At 33.5% G+C, this 21,775-nt stretch overlaps 3 protein-coding genes across 4 annotated transcripts; 1 reads left to right on the top strand and 2 right to left on the bottom strand.

The window, feature by feature from the left end:
- On the bottom strand, positions 1-12,301 carry LOC130636728 (tyrosine-protein kinase RYK-like). Its single transcript, XM_057446557.1, has 13 exons — positions 12,143-12,301; positions 9,131-9,249; positions 8,147-8,267; positions 5,209-5,355; positions 4,714-4,758; positions 4,191-4,374; positions 3,820-3,881; positions 3,275-3,364; positions 2,428-2,511; positions 2,022-2,221; positions 1,452-1,561; positions 724-883; positions 1-500 (listed from the first exon to the last, which is right to left on the bottom strand). Exons 1-13 carry the CDS (start codon positions 12,252-12,254, stop codon positions 252-254), a joined length of 1,683 nt encoding a protein of 560 aa, XP_057302540.1. The 5' UTR covers positions 12,255-12,301; the 3' UTR covers positions 1-251.
- Positions 12,302-14,421: 2,120 nt separating this feature from the next.
- Positions 14,422-16,653, top strand: LOC130637028 (uncharacterized). The gene has a single exon (XM_057446881.1). It carries the CDS (start codon positions 14,422-14,424, stop codon positions 16,651-16,653), a length of 2,232 nt encoding a protein of 743 aa, XP_057302864.1.
- Positions 16,654-17,753: 1,100 nt separating this feature from the next.
- On the bottom strand, positions 17,754-21,772 carry LOC130636731 (golgin subfamily A member 6-like protein 22). Of its 2 annotated transcripts, none has more exons than XM_057446559.1 (4): positions 21,093-21,772; positions 20,303-20,377; positions 20,099-20,194; positions 17,754-20,008 (listed from the first exon to the last, which is right to left on the bottom strand). In XM_057446559.1, the coding sequence occupies exons 1-4, from the start codon at positions 21,278-21,280 to the stop codon at positions 19,372-19,374; spliced, it is 996 nt and encodes a 331-aa protein (XP_057302542.1). In that variant the 5' UTR covers positions 21,281-21,772; the 3' UTR covers positions 17,754-19,371. The 2 variants fall into 2 exon arrangements, with proteins under 2 accessions (XP_057302542.1, XP_057302543.1); XM_057446560.1 differs by having other exon boundaries at positions 20,703-21,229.
- Positions 21,773-21,775: the final 3 nt, after the last annotated feature.

Genomic DNA, 21,775 nt, shown 5'->3' with positions numbered 1-21,775 from the left:
TTTTTAAAATAAAGTTTTTCAGTGACTCTTTTTATTACACGCTTGTTTCTTACATATATTATCGTACATATAAAAAATAAATAAAATTTAAAAAAATACTTTCTTTGAGAAATAACTTCTCTTCTAGTTTTGGTCAAAATCTGTCATTGAATATAAATCATTTCTCTTCCGCTCGTGGTATTGTTTATATAAAAACCTCTCCAGTTATGGTTGAGTTTTACTTAACCTATTAAAACACTGTTGTCTCACTTTTAGATGAAAGCATTAAGTTTATTTATAAACGCCTCTAGACATGCAATTATCTGTGTAAAGTGCGGTCGATCTTCCGGTGACAGCGCCCAGCAACAAGCCATAACAGTAAATAATTCATCCGGACAATTAGCCGGTTGAGGAAGACGGAGCCCAGACTTTAAGTATGTGAGCATTTCGAAAGGATCGACATTCGCGTACGGAGTTTGAGAAAGCGATGATAATTCCCACAGCAACACTCCGTAGCTCCACTATAAAAAAGAGGCAAAGCTAACAACAACAACAACAACAACATCAACAAAAATAAAATTCAGCACCTACTTAGGACACTTTTATTGATAATTATTTATTGAAAGGGGGCGATTAATCAAGAAAGCGTCTAATAGAAAGGGCGTTGATTCGCAGCATTTTGGTAACAGTATTTAAGACAAATTTTATGGCTTCACACATCTAAACAAATGACAGTATTTTTACCACGTCTGAGGCAGTGAGGTAAGTGCTCGTTTCTAAACATTCCACCGCCATCCAGCGTACAGGCCGGTTTTCATTGTCACCCAAACAATGATAATCGCCTGGGAAGAAATCACGTGATAAAGAATTATCAGAGACTTTCACGTGCAGTTCTTCATCCACTCTATAAAATAAATGTCCAATTTTCATATAACATTAAGTTACAACACGTTTGCATTAAAAAGTAAATTTTCCTCAGTTTCAAAAACAGTTAAATGTAAAGTTAGACCCAACTTAGATTTTACCACTACACACAAACGGAGAAGGACACTGACCAACACAGTCCCTCTAAAGACCAATCAGTCATGAGAATTAAAATTCCTCGCAAACATGGTCACACACAAACTTACTTGCATAGTAGTAACGCCAAATTGCTGGGTCAGCCTATCCAGTAAATTAAAACCGTTTTTATAGGTTGAACTTGGAAAAAAAAGTATTAGTATCCATGTAAATAAAACCAAGCTTTCTTTTGTAATAAATGACCGTAATTAGTTCGGCATAATTCTCCGGGTGTAGCACGTTTTCAACGTAGGACATACCGGCAAACTGTAGGCGCACGCAGATAATATACTTTAGAATTAAATAAATTGGTGTAGCACGAGAGTAAGCCGTTTTCTTTTAAAATTTAGTCAGTTATGCCTTACAAAAGAAATGAAGGATTACAACCTTCAGTACACTATGATAGAACTTACACGCAATTTCTAGTGGCAACATCTTTATGTATACAACGTCTTCGTGCAAGATATTGCAACCCTCGCGCCACTTGAAGCGCCATCAAAACAATATCACGAGTCGTAAGCGGCTATAACATAAAATTTTTTTATTCTAATACAACTAAACTAGTTCTTTGCAGCATTAACATCAGCAACAAGTACTTCTATCCTTACTCGTTGCAACACGGATTCCGTTTCAACACCGGGATGAATTTTTCAACTTTTTTTATAGATTAATGTTATGCTTTGCTTTACAAGCATACCGTAGTTTGAATGTTAGTTCATAGTGGGAGTGTATAACCATACTGCGCATTAAAAGTTCGTGATGCAAATTATCTTTTTAATGTACGGTAAAAATGTAAGAAAATGGGAGGCTGTCTCACTAAACCAAACCAGTTTTTTTGGGTTTTATAAAACTCTGATGCGTGTAAGGTTTTTAGCTTAAAGTTGAAGTACTCACTCAAAAAACAAATACGTTGGCAATACAGAAAGCAGAAATAAACATCGGTGACGGAGAGACAGATGGAGAGCAACGCAAATTCTACCTACTTTTAAGAGCGGTTCAGCTGTTCTTGACAAACGCAAGTAGTTCTTCAGATTTCCTCTGTTTAAGTATGGAAATATAAAAAGTGGTGGTCTCGTCTCATCAAAACAAAGATGCATAAGAGGGAGAACATTATGATGAGCAGTACGTTTCAACATGCCACTCTCCATCATAAACAGAGTGACTTGCTCTGGTGACGCATTGTCTAAAAGAAAACAACAGAAGACAATGCAACATTTACATATATACAACAAGATATCGTGTTTGCTGATTAAATTTCAGACAAAATATATTTCATAAAATACATGAAATTTAAATACAAAGAATTCTAATTACGAATCTACGTGCAAGGCGCTCACATCACATTGTGTTGCACTGCAACATTTTGGCTAATTAACATCATTCAATTACCTGTCACAGTTTTCACTAAAACTTTCATGTCTTCACCACTTTCTGCGTTTATAAGGGTTCCAATATAAGCTCGACCAAACGACCCTAAAAATCAGAATTTTTGGTATACAAAACAGTTCAATCTGTACAAACATTTCGGCCAACATTTTGGTGGAATTTGACTAAAATTGTTCACCAAAATTTAACATTGGTTGAAAATGTCGATATTCGAATTGTATTCGAATATAATATATACAGTAGACACCTGTTAATTCGAACACGCAAGGGACTAGATGTTTTGTTCGAATTAGCAAATGTTGAATTAGCAAATGTTCAATTTAATGAAAGTTCTTGGAAAAAAAAAAAGAATTTATACAACGCTTTTAAAATCGAACACATAGAGTAGACATATAAATAAAGCACTTTTCGATAGATGAAGAACTGTCAATTATTTCCCTGAAAGAATGCAACATTGATAAATTTAAAAAAAATTGAGGTGTCATTTCGTAATAGATTTTTATTATAAGCGCACAAAAATTCGAATTAACAAGAATATTTTAGCGTAGAGACCGAAAAATTGTTCTCATTAGCGAAATTTTTGAAATAGCAGAAGTTCGAATTAAGTGGCATTCAAATGTTTACAGTATTGATAAATGTTGGTTAACATTGGTGCGAGATGGTCAAAGGAGATAACCACCAACAATGTTGGCAAGCCTGTGTGTCTGCAAAAAGAGATGCTAAGAAGTGGTTGATACTGTTCAACCTAAATTTTGAGTTAAGCATGGCAAGAAATATGAAAGATTAACCGTCGTGAAGCAGGTGTCGAGTAGCATCAACCTTAAGCAACCTTACAAAAAAAATTTTTCACCTTCTTGAACAGCGTTTCCAAGCGTTAGTAGATTTCTTCTGATAATAAAATCTTTCAAATTGTGCATCAACTCTCTTTGTTTTTTCTCAGCTAAACACAAGCGTACAAAATACATACAAAACAGTCCTGCTGACAGAACATTGATTTTACTAGAAAGCGTCTGCAACAAGACACTACATAAAGAAACGTATTTTCACTTAGTGATGATTCTCCATTTAGCGTGTTAGTGAAGGATATGTAACCATGCAGCCCATGAAAATATCTACGCAAAAAAATCCTGGATGAGCGTAATCTTCGGACAAAAGTGGATCACAGAAATATGAAAATGCAGCACGAGGGATTGGGAATCCCACGCTCCAGGGCTACGCCCATCAAGAATTAGTCATCAAATGTTTCTCTTCGGATTATGATAGCCAGAGACAAGAAAATCTTCAAAAGAAAAGCTGAAAGTCCTATAGAACTGGGAGATGTATCATCGCCATTCCAAGAGTAGAGACAGATCCCTTGCAAATTTGAGGAGGTTTTAGAAGGAAAGAAAATCATACCGATAGCAGCTTTTAAGGCTTCTGGTACATTCGGCTTAGCAGGAACTGCATCAGTTACTTCACTAGAATGAGAATAAAGTTTTATAAATATAATCGTAATATAATGCTTGCATTGAAATTAAATAGTATATGCAAACGCAGATTGTCATGATTATAAAAATCAGGATAATTTTTTTTGGTTCATTCCTTGTTGCATATCTTAATTATGTCCATAATTGTCTACTCAAATTAGCTGACAAAGTAGAAAAAGCGTTATTCACGAGTAGCGCTAGTTTTGAATTGGAGATTAGATCAGTCACCTGCTGTAACTTTTACTGCTTATTATTTGTTTCCACAGAAAAACTATAAACACAATCTAAACCCAACCCTACTTGTTGATCAAACCATGCTTCGTTTCTTCAGTTTGTTTCGGCATGGAATGCACATGTAAGAAGCCAACAGCTGTGACGATGATCAAAATGATGCTGCAGACGACACCAACTGCGATGTAGAACACGTTTGTTTTGTTGACTGCAACACCAGTGTGCTCATCTGTTTCTCTCCTTCTGATATTCCCTGCCAAAAAAAGATTTGTTACGTAGTTGTCGCGCAGATCTTGGTAGAAGTAGTTTTCCGTATACTATCCTTAAAACCACGCGTAAAAAAATTACAATTGTTGATTAATAACAAAAGGTTTTCGAAGCATTGAGAAAAACTACTATTAATTATATCGGTCTTGTCTTCAGTTTAATGCTGGAATAGATCAGGCAGGTTAATGGTTATCTTTTAGACTGGCTTGGACTCAGTTAGTTTTAGTTCATAATTCTTTTCTGTCAAATATATTCTAATCACTAAAACGATCCAGCCGCAGGTTCAGTACATACTAGTAGAAAGAGTAGAAATTTGTAATTTTACCACCGTTTTCCTCATCTGTGTTTCTTCTATCATTGATTAAAGGAGCTAAAAAAATAAATAATAGTAAACACCATGGTCTAAAATAACTGACCGTTTTGTTATTAATTTACGTCATTTTTCATAACCAAATTAGCTTACATATTTTACAAAAATACAAAATTAAATACGCTGATTGTCACACATTTGTAACAAATTATAACACTGATAATGTTATAATTTGTTACAAATAATCTACTCAACCAAGGCGAAATTAGTACACGCGTTAATTTTAACTCAATTCGATTTTAAAACATAGTTTAGGCTTGGTAATGAGAATCTGCAAATTTTTGATTTATTTTATCACGTCTCAGTCTTAAATCAAGGCCAATCTTAGGCAAGGATTTTGAATACTAATCACAAAGTTAAGAACAAATTTGCCAAAAAAATGAAGGTAGGGCATGTACTGTATTTTTGCACACATCAAATCGTTAAAAAAAAAGATTGTATTAAACTCACTATCTTTGCATAATTTCTTGAATTGAAATTCCAAATTAACAAGTCGTCCTTTCACCTGCTTTGAGTGATATGTTGTGAGGTTGAGCTGCAGGTAGACAGTACTATTTCCAGTAACTTTTGCTTTGCATGTCACATTGATTTGAAATTCTAAACAAATTGTTAAAAACTTACTAAGCAAATAAAAGGTACAATTTACTGCACGGAGTTGTAAACAATTGTATATACTTTGCAATAATTGTACAGATGTAATACTTTTGTAGTGGGTTTCTCTTGAATTAATCTTAAAGAATTGCATGCCTCCTTAATGCGCATTTGTGATAGTCAAAAGAAAATTTTCAAATTTAATTAAAGGGGCTACAAACCGGTTAAAATGCTCACATTCCGTATATCCCGCGGACATATTAAAAATCCGGCAAAACCTTTTTCGCAATGAACAGACCAGCGCACTTTGCTCGCTGGTTCAATTTTTTTTTTCGAAAAGTATATTACAAAAAAATATTTCAGCGAGACTCATTCTGGATAAAAACATTACCAAGGCTGTAGAAGACAAAATTTCTAGATATATCTATATGTTTGAGTCTGTCAATCACTAACGTCGAAAACCAACAGCCGTTCCGTAGCCCCTTTAAATATGTCATTAGAATCTTTGTGAACAATGAAAACAAAGCAATCCAACGCTCGGTATGATCTTTCACCAAACTTATTAAGGGACACTCGAACTGCACAATCTGATTTGGAAATAAGTAAAGTTGTTTCTATATTTGGTAAGTGGTAATTGTTTTTTCAAGTAACAAGTAACAAGCAAGTAACTATAAACCATTTCCACAATTCAGGTAGTATCACAAATCATGGAACAAGGAATTTAGGAACAATTGGTTGATTATTTAGAAAACAACAAGCTTCTTAGTATGTCTTTAGAAAAGGTTGATCAACTGAGCTAGAATGTTATTGCTACACGACATTAGTGAAGAAGTAGATCAGGGAAAATTAGTAGGAGCTTCATTTTTTTATGGCATTTTACATGATGGCGCACTTCACATTGCTATTGGAGTTGAAACCATATTGTATGCTTAAGTTTGATTGGTTCTCTTTTTATTTTAATAGAAGTGTGTCAATACAAAGCAGACTTATTAGATGTACACTCTATAACCACCATTTTTTTCACGTTTAATTTAATGTTTTAAGAACGTCCCTAAACATTCAAAAGGAGTCGAATTTTTGACACTACATTTGTTTAAGTATGAGATAAGTGTTTTTATACATTTGGAAATCTGTCATATAAATTTTGTTGCATGGATCCGTCTATACATATTTTTATTTTCAATACCAATTAATGATAAAGAAAACTGTCTTGAGACACAACAAGAGAACATGGTTAAGCTTCACTTAATTACTCATTATCTTCCAATTGACTTTTTTGAAATTTTAGCATGAGATAACTGAATTCGGTAAACACGCAGGAAATTAAATCATCATTGTAAATCCCCACATTAATTAAAAACTTGAGTTAATTTTAGGTGTTAATAACACGAAAAAAACCGACTTCATTAAAATTAATTAATATGGTCATACCCCAAGATTAGCAGTAACCACAATTTGGCTGTTTTTCAAAATTAAACAAATATAAGCTGATATGAGCAGGAAACAAAAAACAAATTGCACAATAAAATGTGATTAGCCACAAAGTATACTGCACAAATAAATAAGGAGGGAATACATAATTAGCAAAATACTGATTTTATTACACCAAAGGATTGACATTTGACATTTCACAATTTTTCACAATTCACCCAAAAAATATATAAAACAGTCACACTATGATTTTAATTACCATTAGACAGATATCCTTAGTAAGAAAATTCATTTGTTTAAAACCGAGAGGCTATCACTATATACTTTCGAAAAGATTGAAATAGTTGAAAAAACGATGTTAACAGTTATTTCGTAAAAATACAAAAAGTTGAACAACCACAGGGTCAGTGAAAGAAGATTCTACCGGATAATCATGAGATATTATTCATGGTATAACAACACCCATATCTTAGTACCTTCAAAATAGCTTTAAAAAAAACAGGAAATAGGAATAAGAAAATGTGGCATGTCGAAAAATATGATATCAGTGTATGATGTTGTGCAAACCTGCGGTTAACAACTACAGGTTTTTTTATAAAAAAAATTCTTATAAGAAAATGAGCCACAAAACCATTAAATCTTTAAAAAATTCAAGAAAATCCCAAGCCTCAGTGTGTTAAGAATTTTTTTAGACCTTGGTATTTACAGTTTCTAAATCATCATAATTTTAAAACAACACAATAAAGTTTCTTTTTCTTCACTTAAATATACAACCTTAACAATATTTTTTCCGAAATTACTAAAAAAGTCTTTGCTATTTAAAGCTGATGATGAAATATTGTAGTTGTTTATAAATAAAACAAGGAAAACAAAATTTACAAAAAAGTTTAAGAAAATTTCAGCCTATATTTAGACAATTTGCTAAGAACATTTAAGCTCAGGTCAAAAAATGGTTTTCTTAAAAGGTTATCTATGGAGTATTTAAACTTTGATAATTAAAATAAACAGCTAATCAGGCATTGAGAGAAGGGAAAAAGACACTAACAAATTCCACACACTTAAATCCACAAGATCCACTTACACAAAGCTGTGTTACAAATGCAAAATGTGAAAATCTTATAATATAAGAACAAAAATGGAATTTTTTGCAAAATTGATCGAAAGTCACCAACTCCAATCAATAAAAAGCTGTATAAAACAAATGACATGGAGCACCACAATATAAACACAACATCATTGTTCTGCATGACTCATAATTCTACATATACTTGATATATTGCTCTTAATAAAGAAGCTCAGTCTCAAATCATTCTCCAAATAGCCTGTATTTAGAAAAACAATAATAAGGAAACAAATAAGATCAAACCTTTTTCTTGTGTGGGTACTTTTTCAGATGATTCTAAACTCAATGTGGGTGGATTTATTACATCGCTGCTAGATGAGTAAATTTTTGCACTGTATAACGTTGTAGAGGGGAAAGATGGTAACTAAATATAAAAAATATATATCTTATGTACAAAAAATTGGTGTGCAATTTTTATAGAGCAAACTGTGTCAAGAAAATCTTTTTTAAGAAAAGTAAACTAGCATCTAACTTGTCTGTTTCAATAGATAGTCTGTTTAATCCGCATTGTAGATCTTTATACAGCTGCTTTAATTATGCTTGGTTCACACCAGAGGCTTAAGCCTTAGCTTACTGACCTCACACTAAGTTAATATCTTAGGTCACTGATGTGAGTCGCATTTTATTAGCGCACTGAAACAACATAAGTGATTAAGTATTAGATAGCCTGTGTGCTAAGAATCAAAAGTTTTGATATTTAACTTGTTAGCCAGTTCGTCGATGTTAGAGAAGCTGCAAGTTTCAGCTGTTCATCTGTTAAAACTTTTGAAAGTTACAAAAAATGAAAAAAAAAAATAAGATTTTTAATTATTTTACAAAAACAATTTGTCCCTATTTGAAATAAATATTCTAGGAAAAAAGGATTTCATATCATAGAGATGCATTTAACCAAAGCATGATAATAAATTTCTTTTCACTTTTAAAGAGAAATGAAAAATACTATCAAAAGTTGAAGCTTGTGCAATGCAGTACTATTCAAGACAAGAGTTTATAGACATTGTTGAAATTTTGGTAAAAGATAATAGTAATTAGCTAAATAGATTGGCAGGGTGTTACAAGCTTTTTGTGAAAAGCGTGAAAAGATGATAGTGCTGATGATAGCTTGTATGACAAACTTTACAATTTATTTTCAGTTTTTAAAATGGTACAGCAACCTCAACTTTAGAACAGTTATAGTTACACCTAAACATGTCATCCATACACTATTTTTAGCAAAATTTATAATACCTGTTCATCTTGCCATCGAAAAATAATATATGATATATACTCTGATATCATCAACTGGTGGTGAATTGCATTCCAATTTTCTTCACTTCTTCTGATATAATAAAGCTCACTGTCAAAACCTACAGAGAAAAGAATGGACTTATAAGAGCTGTAGTAAAAAAAATTCCTTAAAAGGTGTTAATAAGGAGAATGTTAAACGTTACTTTTTATAAGAAGAACTTATAAATGTTTTGCATGTTAAAAAATATGTTTCGAGAATAAAGAAATATTACCTAAAGTTTTAAAAAGTAGCAGCATTAGTTTTTTTTAAATATAAAGACCATTGGATTTCAAAAACATAAAATCAATTTAATGATTTAATTTTAATGTGTTATGTTCGTTCATTTTTCTAAAATAATATTTTCAATAGCCTTCGTGATCTTTAACACTTTTAAACAATAACATGCATGTTACATGTGACAACAAAAGGATTCATCAAATCTTATTGTTATGACTCTCACACAACAATAACAATTGAAGTTCATATGTAAACAAAAGATATGTGAAGGTTCTTTATGTAGACATGAGATCATTACATGAGGTCGTAAAACTTGCGTGCATATAAAGTTACATTCGGGCGGTACTTTAAGGCTTTACTATCATATAATATGAAGAGTAGATACCACCATCAATTAGAAATATTATATATACCCAGTGAATTCACATTTTTTTAAAAAGCACTGTATGTTTGATTATAGTTTCCACTGTCTATTTTTGTAATTTTTTCAAAAATGGTCCTTATAAATAAGCACACAAGGGTAAATATTTGAACATATTACTAAAGTCAAAGGGAAGGCTTTTTGAATATTTTGGAAATAAATAAAAAAAAACTTCCATTAAAAAAAAGTCTTGTTCTTCATCTACAGCATTTCATCTATTCTTTTATTTAAAAACTAAGACTAAGGGACATCTTACTGTAAGTGTAACACAAAAAAGGGGGTTCACAGACAATTTTTAAAGATTTTTTATACGAATTCAACTTGTTTTTTCAGGAGGTGAGCTTAAAGCTATAAACAGAAACCATTAATAACAGTCAGAGAGAACAATTTCACCCAAACTGTTAAACAATTAAACAATTTAAGATTTTGTGGGGTTTATTTATTATTAGAAAGAGGTTAGGGAATGACTTTCAGTACCGTGGCTTAGTGGTTATAACACTCTAGTTCAGAGTTTCAGTTAACCGTTGTTCAAATAAATCTTTCTTTTGTTGAACCCTCTTATTAGGAATTAAAAATATAAAAAAGTAAACTGTTATGAATTAAGAAGGCACTCACCGTGAAGAAAAGCAAATTATAATTTTTTGTAAAATGATTTCCAAAGAAAACAATTTCTTCAGATATGATTTAAGGAAACTGTAAGAGAAAGTGAGCATGAGTTTCTTTTACAAAACCACTGATTTTTTTACCCATCTTTTTCAATTATCTTATTAAGGAGGGATGTATATATCTAAAATGGTTTTTCAATATTTTTCTTAATTCTGAGTTGTTTTCTTTAAATTTGCCTTTTTTCAAAGTTCAACTTTTTGTAACTCATATTTTTCATAACTCACACCGTAACTTTCGTCAGAGTTATCAAAACAAAAAAAATCATTCGGGATATATTATCCAGCTAGATTTAAAACCAACTTTCCTATACAGAAGTTCCCTGGTATGTAAAAGAAACTCAAAATGTAAGCACTACTTTAGGAGAAAATGAACACAAGAAAAAAAGCTTTACAAATTTTCAACGATAAACAACTTGCCACATGACTTTGCCAAAATCACCATAGTAACGATTACTTTAAGTGCACTGTTTGCAGGTTTTATTTTGAGAATGATCATGAACTTTATTTAGATATTATTTTTCTTTCTGGCACGTGTTTAGATTTTATAACTAAATATGACTGAAAATAAAAATAATAAAGAGATTTTGACAAGTTTTCTCCGGTTAGTCCCCATTCATTTTGTGAAATGATTGACTCATTGGAGAGTAGGGACACCAAATTGAAAACATTCATTGGCATAATAACACATAGTATGATGCCGAATATGTGTTATATAAAGAAATCACACTTTAATCCCAAAGTTATTAATAAGTAAACATTGTTTATTTATAAATAAACATACTTCCAGATATAATTTAAAAATAAAAATTTCACTATTAAAGAAATCTTTTTTTTTATATACCCATAAGCATAGAAATTTTTTTGAAAAAAAATCATTTTTTTCCTTTCAGTAACCTAGGGTTACTGCCAATACCTTTAAACCAAATACAGATCCATATTTTTTAGAGTAGTCATATGATTTGAGGAAAAACACGCTGTACACCCAGTAAGAGGGTGCCGATAAGCCGCAAACGCCACATATATAAGGGCGAGTTCAGGCAACTTTTCGAATTAAATTGGTGTTTGTCGTCCGAAACCGTCCGCACTTTCCCGAACTCGCCCAGAACATTCCCGAAGTGCAATAACATGTGGAAGATAGTTGGAAGAAGGCGGTTAAAGATAAATGAGTTAATAAAGTTTATATATAAGTCATTTATCAAGTAAATCTTATTATAAACTATTAAAAACAGTTCTTTTAAGAACTTCGCTATTTCGTTATAGTGAGTTTATTTTATTTGGGTTGTTCGGGCAAATACTTGTTTTTTTTAAAAACGCTGAACTCGCCTAAATATGCCAGCACTTTTTACGGAGTATGCGGCTTATCGGCACCCTTGTCTGTATGAAACAACCATGTTATCCCTCAACCAAAAGTTGTACCACATAAAATTCTGACCAGAAGAATTAAAGATTTTTTGGGTAGCACAAGATTCAAGAGGAACTGGAATTAAATTTTAACTATATTCTACTTAACAAATTAACTAATTTTAGGCAAAATTTTTATTTGGATGGATTTCTTTGATTTCTGTTGTCTATATTTTCCACCTACAAAAATGCTTGCGCATGTAAAAAAATATAGATTATAAATATATATTTAAGTAAGGAATATATACCTAATACTCTTTGAAGCTCTTGATTTGAAATATACAAATTAATAGCAGCGTTATTCAAAAAAATATGCACAAAGAGAGTTGACAATGTTAATGTGCGCAGATGAGCCGCCATATTTTTTTCTTCTGTTTACATGGGGCCCGCTGCGGGTTCCCTTCTAAGAATTTGAAGGTACCCCTCAATGGTCCGCGAGACTTTAGGAGACAGGCCCAACGAACCGCGAACGAACTTTTCCACAAAAAATAAAAGAAAGATGACTTGCAATTGTTTCATAGACTTTAATTGTAGCTTTTTTTGAAGTAATAATAAAAAGATTTCTGAAAGAATTAAGTCCAATATTTTTTGCATTAGCTAAGCCTCTTGCGTCGTGGTGGGATGCGCATGGTGTTTTTTCATTGAACTGATGAACTGTTGCACTTTTTTTGCGTTGAACCTGATGCTATCTGCACCATGCCCCACTTTTTCAACGCAAGCCTACATATAGGTAGCTAGTTAGCAAGCATAAGCAAATTTTCAAAAATTGATTAGAATTATAGAGGTTTCAGGCATCCTATTCTAGTATCCTTGATATACAATGGATGCCCTCTGGGAGGGTTCTTTTTCTTTGCTAAATAATGTTTGTAATTTTTTTGTCCCTCTTTTATGAACTATTACTGAGTGGTCTAACCTGAAAGTTTACGATGTAAAGTTTCAATATATAATGCTTTCATGTTTTTGGAGTAAACTAAAAGAAGTGAAAGTGTAGTGAAAGAAAAGGCAATACACCTTTTCACGTAAGTTGTTTTCTCATTTTCTACATTGAAAAAAGGAAGTAAACAGTGAATTTAATAAGGCTTTGAACATGGGCATTATGAATATTTCACATTATCTGAAGAAATGTTGTCCTACAGCTTAAAAATATAGTATGTTAATGGCTGTGACGCAACTTTTGTAACTTTTCTTTTAAAAATATTTCGCAACAAAAATATTTCACTTTTTTTCATGGTCAGAGCCTTCTTAATTTATAACAGTTTACTTTCTTTTTTTCAATGCTGAAAAGGGCATTGTTTCAATAGGAGCATTGTAACAAAAAAAATATTTATTTAAACAATGGTTTGCTGAAACTGTGAACTTGTGTATTGCAAACTTTTTCACTATCGAACTGAAAGCTCAGTTGGCAGAGCGATGGGGCGCAAACTCAATAGTTGCTGGTTCAAATCCTGTTCGGTCTACAACTGAATATTGTATAATGTATTTATGCCTGGTACTTTTTGCCACTACTGTTGTTCTGCTACTGTTCTATGAATACTACTGTATAAATTGTACAATGTATAATACTGTATATTTATGCACAGAAGACATAAGTTTATATGACCTGAAGAAGGTAATGTACTAAAACATGCGGCTTGGTAGGTGGTTGTGATTGATGGAATTGAAGGCTTGTCCTGCTGGGCTCGAACCACTAACGGGGCTTGTTCCTGTAGAAAAAGAAAATGCAATTGCAAACTTGTCTCATTATTGGACTGATAACCAACAGTCGCTAGTTCAAATCCTGCTCCATCCAAGTTTTTCACTTTTGCCCATAAAGATCACCTCTATTACGAATATTATATACATTAAAAAATGTTTTGAAAAAATTTATTTTGTATATTTTATTTTTTGCTGTTAAGATGAATTCCCATGTTGAAATATAGTGTCTTGACTCAGATACTTTTTACTGATAACTTGATTTTTTTTGTAACCCTATTTAGGCTGGGCGTTTTTTGTCTCTGAAAAGCCACCCCTTCAAAAATGAGCAAGGAACCATTACTGCCATAAATATATTTTACCTTATTGGAGGAAAATTGCATAAAAAAATAAATGATGTTATTCAAACCTGCAGAAATAGAAAAACATAAATTTTGAAATACAATCTATATGCTTCAAAAGTTAATACAAAGAATTAGAAAGAGGCGTTTTTTATCTTTCCTTGACTCAAATAGGGTTTACTAAAGAAAAAACTTTGAGAATATCTAATGCTATACATAGTTGATAGGATGGGGAAAGTGGATATTAAAAAAGTCTTGTTTTTTTGTATATGCATGTTTTTTTTTGTTATCAAAATTCTAACCAGGCTGGTCATTATTCTTATTCCTTTATTGCTCTAAACAATAGACGTATTTTTTTAAACCTGAAATACCAGCCTGATATTCTTATAAAACATTTACTTAAAAAAGAAAGTGTGTGCACCTTTTCTTCAAACGGAAATGATTAATTTATACTTGTTAGGCATGTTCAAAAAACCAGTTTGTGTCAGAAGCAGATGCGTACTGTATGTACAAGTGCTGATCTCTCTATGTATATATTTATCTTTTCAGTGAAAAATATGAAAGTGTATTTTCATTTCCAATTGGGCGCCTCTTATGATCATGGCACAATTTCGGCTGTGTTGGAAGCAAGTCAAACAAATGACAAACTGGACATCAAGTCGTGTTTAAAACAGATCAGCAGGCAGTTGTTCGACAATATGAAGATTGATGTTAATCCAATCGACATGGAAGTAACCACAAGCAAGAAGAAAGCTCTAGAAATGGAAACAAACTTGGACACTCTGGAGGATGGAGCTGATCTTCTGGTGATAGTACATGACGACGCGAATAAAAGTAAGGTTGTGTACGAGAAAACCATTATAACAAAAGAGAAAAAAAACGAGGAAGGAATGGAATCAAATGAAGTTAAGACTGTTGAAACCAGTCCTGAAATCGAGGCATTTATGAAAAACGCTAAGGGTTATTTGAGTCGCAAACACCACGATCTTGCCTTAGCGGAGTACAAGAAGGTTCTTGAGGTTCAGCCGAATCATTTTGATGCTTTGTTTGGTCTTGCTTATCTGTACTTTAAAGCAAACCGATACGAATCAAGTTTGCCGTACTTTGAAAAAGTAGTAAGCAAAGCTTCAGCTGATCACGTAGTGTTGCTTGATTATGGAAAAGCTTTGATGAAATCTGGCGACGCAACGAAAGCAGTTAGTGTCATTTCAAGATGCATCAATGAGCTGAAAAGAGGAAATAAACAAATGGAGTCGATTCACGACGCGAATGTTGCTTTAGGTGAAGCTTTAGAAAGCATGGAACAGCTGCCGAATGCGTTTCAATTATTTCTAACTGTAGCTCAAATGACAGACAAACAGCATTTGGACGGGTTGTTGGGCTACGCCAGAGTGGGATACAGATTGGGTCAAGTGACTTTGGACGATGTTTTCATTGTTGTGCTCAATGCTATCGCTCAACGTAAAAACGATGAAAGCATCCAGGCATTTTTTACTGCTATGGTACAGCGAGAGGGTGGCTATGAAGCGTTGCAAAGACAGATGGGAGCTGCTTGGATGGACGCACCTGCTATTGTGTACATTGCCACCTTTCTTAGAGAATATGGCGCCGTCAGTGAATCTTTACGAATGCTTCAACATGCATTCCATCTTGAGTCGAAGAGCGTCGATATCGCATTGTTGATAACGCACCTCCATGAGAACATGTGTACCTTCGATGATCTATTGAAGTTTGCTGCCGACTTTCTGGACGGAAAATTAGATCGACAAGTCGTGCGTAAAAAGGATTTAAGTCCAATTGTAAAGATTATTCGTCGTATTTTGGAAAAAGATTTAGATGCTCTTCTCGGTATCATAGCAAAAGAGATGGCTCCAGAGAAGGAAGATAAAGGTCCGTCACCGAAAGGCGATTTGGTCAACTTGGAGTTACAACTTCTTGCGTTGTATTTCACCGTTGTAAAGACGTGTTACGTCGTGGGTCATTTGGAAGCCCTTCCCGTCTTCATTAAGATTGTCGATCCTTTGTTTAAGATGAATGAAAATCTGTACAAAACATTGATTAGAAACGAACAGGCTTACTATGCTTGCATCAGCCAAATCTATTCGACGTGTCCGCCGCCAGCGTCGTCGTTGTCAGTGGAAGATTCGCTGTATTTTGTCGGCGACAGTCATGTTTTGCCAGTGGCGTGGAGAAATTTGACGATTAAAGATACAAAATACACCATCAAACCTATATTGGTTACTGGTTTAAAAATATGGCATTTACGAAAAGAATCGAAATTTTACACGAAATCAAACTTTCGTAATTGTTTGCAGCTTATTCCTAACGGCTCCTTCTGCGTGTTCGCGTTTGGCGAAATAGATTGTCGCGAAGGTATTGTTCGCGCGGTCAGGAAGTGCGCCTACGACAGTTTAGATGATTGTGTCAAATATCTGGTTGATATTTACGTTAAGCGCCTGCTAGAGGTGCAAAAGAATAAAAAATTGAAAATCTTTGTGCATCCAGTACCTCCTGTTCTTAAAGAGACGATCGGTACCGTAAGTTTATTCAACAAATGTTTGAAGAACCGAGTCGCGAAAACATCTAAACTTACTTGGTTAGATTTCGTCGATGAGTTGTTGGACGATTCTGCGGAATACATGAAAGAAGAGTATCGTTTCGATGGGGCGCACTTGCATCCAAAATATGTCGACGTTTTAGAAAAGAGCTTTCAAAAAGATTTCTAATTTTATAGTGTTCCTCAAATCTTTTCTCTTCGTTTGATGTATTGCTTAAAATCAGCCCAAAAAGTTTGTTGTAATATTTTTAAACATGTACTGACATAGAAGGTTTTTTTAGTAATAGCATTAAAAAGTATATTTTGAAACATATAAACTTTAAGTTGTTTTCTATTACTCACTGAACGCGTTTTTTTATATTTTTGATAAAAAGCGGAGTTGTTTAGAGCTAAAGCTAAGATTTAGTTAAAAAACTACCTTAAAAGAAGAAAATAAATCCAGATAAAAAGAATGTAGACAAAAGCAGGGCCTCAAAAATTGCCAATGCATATGAGCACATATTTGTATGGCATTATCGTATTACGCAATGCTTTATTGCCACTGTCGAATTTTTTTGGCTCAAACTTAAGGTAGACATCGGAATAAACATCAACATGCTGCATCCGATATTCTTCCTTGAAACAAAGAAAATAAACGGATGAACATGCGATGTTGGCAACCTCGTACCCATCATATTTTTCGTTTTTATCAGTTTGATGGTCGCTCTGTTAAAACGGTTTAGGAGCTAAGAGACCCTGGGAATAATGATGCAACGTTGTTTTTTATTTGAAAAAATTCAGTACAGTAATAGCGGCCGTCTTTTACCGATTATATCTTGCGTGGCTTTTAAATATAATTTTTATTTAAAAATTCAGGTTGAAATATGCAAAAAAAAGTAAGCATTGCTAAGCATAAGTGAGAATGGTTCAATATCATGTCATTTCCATGAACCAAAAAGCTTTATCACTCGTAGATTATATATTTAATATACATGGTTAAATAAACGAAGACTTAGGGATATTTATTTCACAGGCAGTGGCCATTGACATTTTTCGCAAACTTTCATGTGCCGGAAATTTGCAAAAAAGAAACTCTCCTGACTTCATTAACGATAAGTATCACTCAAACGTGGAATATTCATGGTCGAAAAATGCAAGTGCTACCTATTTTTCCGCAAATTTTATAAGTAAAATTTTCGCAAAATAATGAATGCACATAGTCTATCCAAAGCAATTTTTGAATTTTTTAGACATTTTTAACGGGGAAAAATGAAAAAATAAAATTCAAAGTTCCCTTTTTTATGATTTCTTTAAATATATTCATATATAAATACATAATTTATAAAAATACATTTATTTACATTAAGTATTTCAAAAACACCAGAAAATCTATATTATAATGCCCGTATACGTCTGTCCGTCCGTCCGTCGGTCTGTCACGAAAAATAGGGAACTTGCGCAAACCCCTATTTTACGAACGTACGAGCCTCTGGGGCGCGGAAATCGGTCCCGATCGTCGGTCCGTTTTGATGTTTACAATCGAACTTGCGCAAAAGTCAAAAGGTGGCGAACGGTGGCGCGAAACATTTTTTAAAACTTGTTAAACAAACATGGAGGATGTGTTAATGTTCCAACTTGAGAATGGTTTCATTGATGAAGAAGAATATTTTTTTTTTCTTGACGAAACACGAAATAAAAAGAAAAATCCTGTGTTTCCCTATTGGGAGCAAGATAAATTTTCTCTTGATAATTGGTCAGATGATGAATGTTGGGCAGATTTTAGATTTAGAAAGACAGATTTGTTTCGTTTGTGTGATGCCCTAGGGTTGTCAGGTGAAAGAGTTAAAACAGAAAATCGGTTGACCATAGACCCAATGGAGGCCTTATGTTTGACTTTGCGTCGCCTTGCCTTTCCATGTAGGTTTTCAGATCTTATTCCACGGTTTGGGCGGTCTGTACCTGATATGTCCTACATATTTAACAGAACTTTGGATATCATACACAATAGATTTGGACGACTTCTCACATCATTCAATCAGGCGTGGTTGTCAAAGGATGCTTTGAAAGATTTTGCAGACTGTATACACGCAAAAGGTGCCCCACTTGATAACTGTTGGGGTTTTATTGATGGCACTTTAAGGGGGATTGCTCGACGACCAGGTACAGATCAGAAAGCCATGTACAGTGGCCATAAAAGACACCATGGCTACAAAATGCAATCTGTTTCCACTCCCAATGGTCTCATTGCGAATTTGTTTGGTCCAATTGAAGGCTCGAGACATGATTGTTACCTTCTTGCACAATCTGGCTTTATGGATATTCTCCAAAGATATTCAATTGCTCCTGATGGCACAGTTTTATGTGTTTATGGTGACCCTGCATATCCTCATAGGGAGCAGCTACAAACAGGTTTTAAAAATCCCCTATTGGAAGAAGAACGTGTTTATAATGAGCGCATGTCATCAGTCAGGGTGTCAGTTGAATGGGTGTTTGGTGATGTTATCGAAAGATTCAAATTTACAGACTACTCAAAGATGCAAAAGATAGGTTTAAGTGCTGTTTCAAAACAGTATATTGCATCTGCTCTCTTAAGTAATGCAAGGACCTGTATTTATGGCTCTTGCACATCAACATTTTTTAACTGCCAGCCCCCAACATTAGAAGCGTATTTATCTGGATGATTGAAATTAAAACGGCTATTTTTATAGCCACAAATCTTCTAAGAAACAATATTGAGGCAAATGTATATTTTCTTGCTGAGAGCTCAATTCGCAAAAATAAATCCCGTAAAACTCTTTTTTTTTGGACGTTTAATCGCAAAAATTAATATCGCAAAAATTTATCCTGCATTAATTTATATGCTTACGGACAGCAAATTCATAAATTCTTTATAAAATACATAAACGTTTTATTTTTCAAGTTTCTGTAACAGCAACTGCATCATTTGGCTCTGTTGAGCTTGCATTTGCAGTAATGAATCTTGAAAAAGTTTCTGCTGGTCTTTCATTAAACCAGTCTCTTCCTTTCTTAAGTCCAATTCCGCCTTTCTCAGCTTCCTTTCCTCCTCTCTATCTCTCATCATAGATTCATTCCTTTCTCTAAAAAAATCCATCCTGTCATTATCCTTGTTTTTTTTTCTTTTTCCTGGATCTCCCATTCTTTCCATACACCTTTTCCTTATATTTATAGCTTTTTCGCGGTCATGTTCTGTGTTTTCTTTTTTACTCTCAGTTGCTTCTTTCTCACAGTCGCACTCTAAATCAATTAAATCCTGCATCAACTGCTCCAACTCACTGTATGTACATGTGATTCCACTGCCTTTTTCTTCTGCCCTCATTTTTCTTAAAAACTTGTCTTTTACTATCTGGAACCTCTCTCTCACCACTCTTTCGGAAACAGGAATTGTTATGCTTGACTTCTCGCAATTTTCTGCAATGTCTTGCCATGCCATTCTTCTTTGCGGTGATCCTTTCTTTGTTTGAAAGGGGTTTCTTACTGATATCTCCTTCATCAGGATCAGTAAGTCACCCTCTTGCCACCTAGACCTATAGACAGGAAGCACAAATATATATAAATTGTAATAAATATACCCTTTTGAACTAGAACACTAATCAATGCTAAATAGTATAATTTACCCCTTTTCTGTTAAACTGATGGTGTTTTTTTGTTGTTGTTTTTGTGGCGGTTGAAATTTTGATTTCGTTATGTTACCTGATGATCCCAATGTCTGACTAAATATATAAAAAACTTTACAATTAATTCCTATTGCAAGATCTACTAGTCTAGCAAACTATATAACTATTAAGGCTAAAATATGATCAATTTAATATAATATTTACCCTTTTTCTGATGAAATAATAGGGTTTTTTTGTTGTTTTGGTTTTGTAATTGTGCACGATGATCCCAATGTCTGACTAAATATATAAAAACTTTTATTGCAAGATTTATATACTGGGAAAGCAAACTAAATAAATTTCCTTTTTCTTAAAAAAACTGAATATATATAGCTATATATATATATATATGTATTTTAAAAAAACACTTTATTTAAAAATAAAATTCACGAAGCTTTTCGAAACAGTGTTATATTATCAAGGATTTTTAGCTGATTTTATAATAAATATATATATATATTATAAACTATTTAATATACTAATACAGCTAAATTGTGATTCCATCTACTTTTTTTACCTATTAAAATTAAGCTAAATTTTTAAGCTATTTAAGCTAAGCTTTTACCGTTTTTCTGTTAAACTAGTTGATGATGTCTTTTGTGTAGGTTCGTTCTTTTCTTGAAATTGCATGGTTGATGATAATATTGACTGACTAAATAAAAAGAACTTAGTACGTTGTACACTTGTTTCACGCTGCGAGATTTACTTGGCCACTTCTAGAGATCATGCAGTCAGCATATAGCTGTGCTACACAGTTTAAATTACTCTAAGACCTTTCAATCATGTCGGAACTTTGTGTTGTCTAACAAGAAGCTAGCCAGCTAAAATGTAGCAAGCTAGCTATAGCTAAAACTATTCTTTTTACTATATATATAGCTACCTAGCTAAATAAAAAGACTATTCAACTATACTATAATAAAAAGGCTCACTATTCAACTATGCTATAGCTAGCTACCTCGCACATAATTTATCCCACTCTTCCACAGCTTTTTTGCCATCACTCCCATGTACTATAAAATCTGTTGGAGTCGAATTTGTTTTAAAAAAACTTTGTCCTGTGTTGTCTCTAGAACTTTCGCCAGGTGACGGTAGAGATTTGCATAATTTTTGCAGTATATCTTTGTTTATAACAATTCTTTTCATCCTGCTTATGCTTAAGAAGTTTTCTCTCTGACTTTGTTTATGCTTGTCAGTTTCATTTTTGCTTTACCATTTATTTGCCGCACATTTTTTTCACCCTAAGCACTTGTGCCTGAAGAAATGATTGTATAAATAGTCTTAGGTCACAACCACTGTATCTTACGTGCCTACGTATGGTTTTCACGTCGGCAAGAAAAGGATACGGCGCGGGGAAGTTATGCAGGGTGGTTATTTCCAAAGCAATTCGCTATTCCCAATCTTTAAAGGTACCGTCATCCGTCAAATTTGAGTTTGCGCAAGTTCCCTATCGGTAGTAATAGCGAGAAGCACGCAATGCGGTATAAAAAGGACGGGCTAACGACTAGTCTATATTATAATGCCCGTATACGTCTGTCTGTCCGTCCGTCCGTCCGTTTGTCTGTCTGTCACGCAAAATGGTAGCTTAGCTGCGCAGGTAGCGAGACGCACGCAATGCGGTATAAAAAGGACGGGCGAACC

Source organism: Hydractinia symbiolongicarpus, chromosome 3 (assembly GCF_029227915.1).
Source record: "Hydractinia symbiolongicarpus strain clone_291-10 chromosome 3, HSymV2.1, whole genome shotgun sequence".
NCBI lineage: Eukaryota > Metazoa > Cnidaria > Hydrozoa > Anthoathecata > Hydractiniidae > Hydractinia > Hydractinia symbiolongicarpus.
Note: the sequence above shows the minus strand (reverse complement) of the source record. Positions and strands in the feature narration are given on the sequence as shown.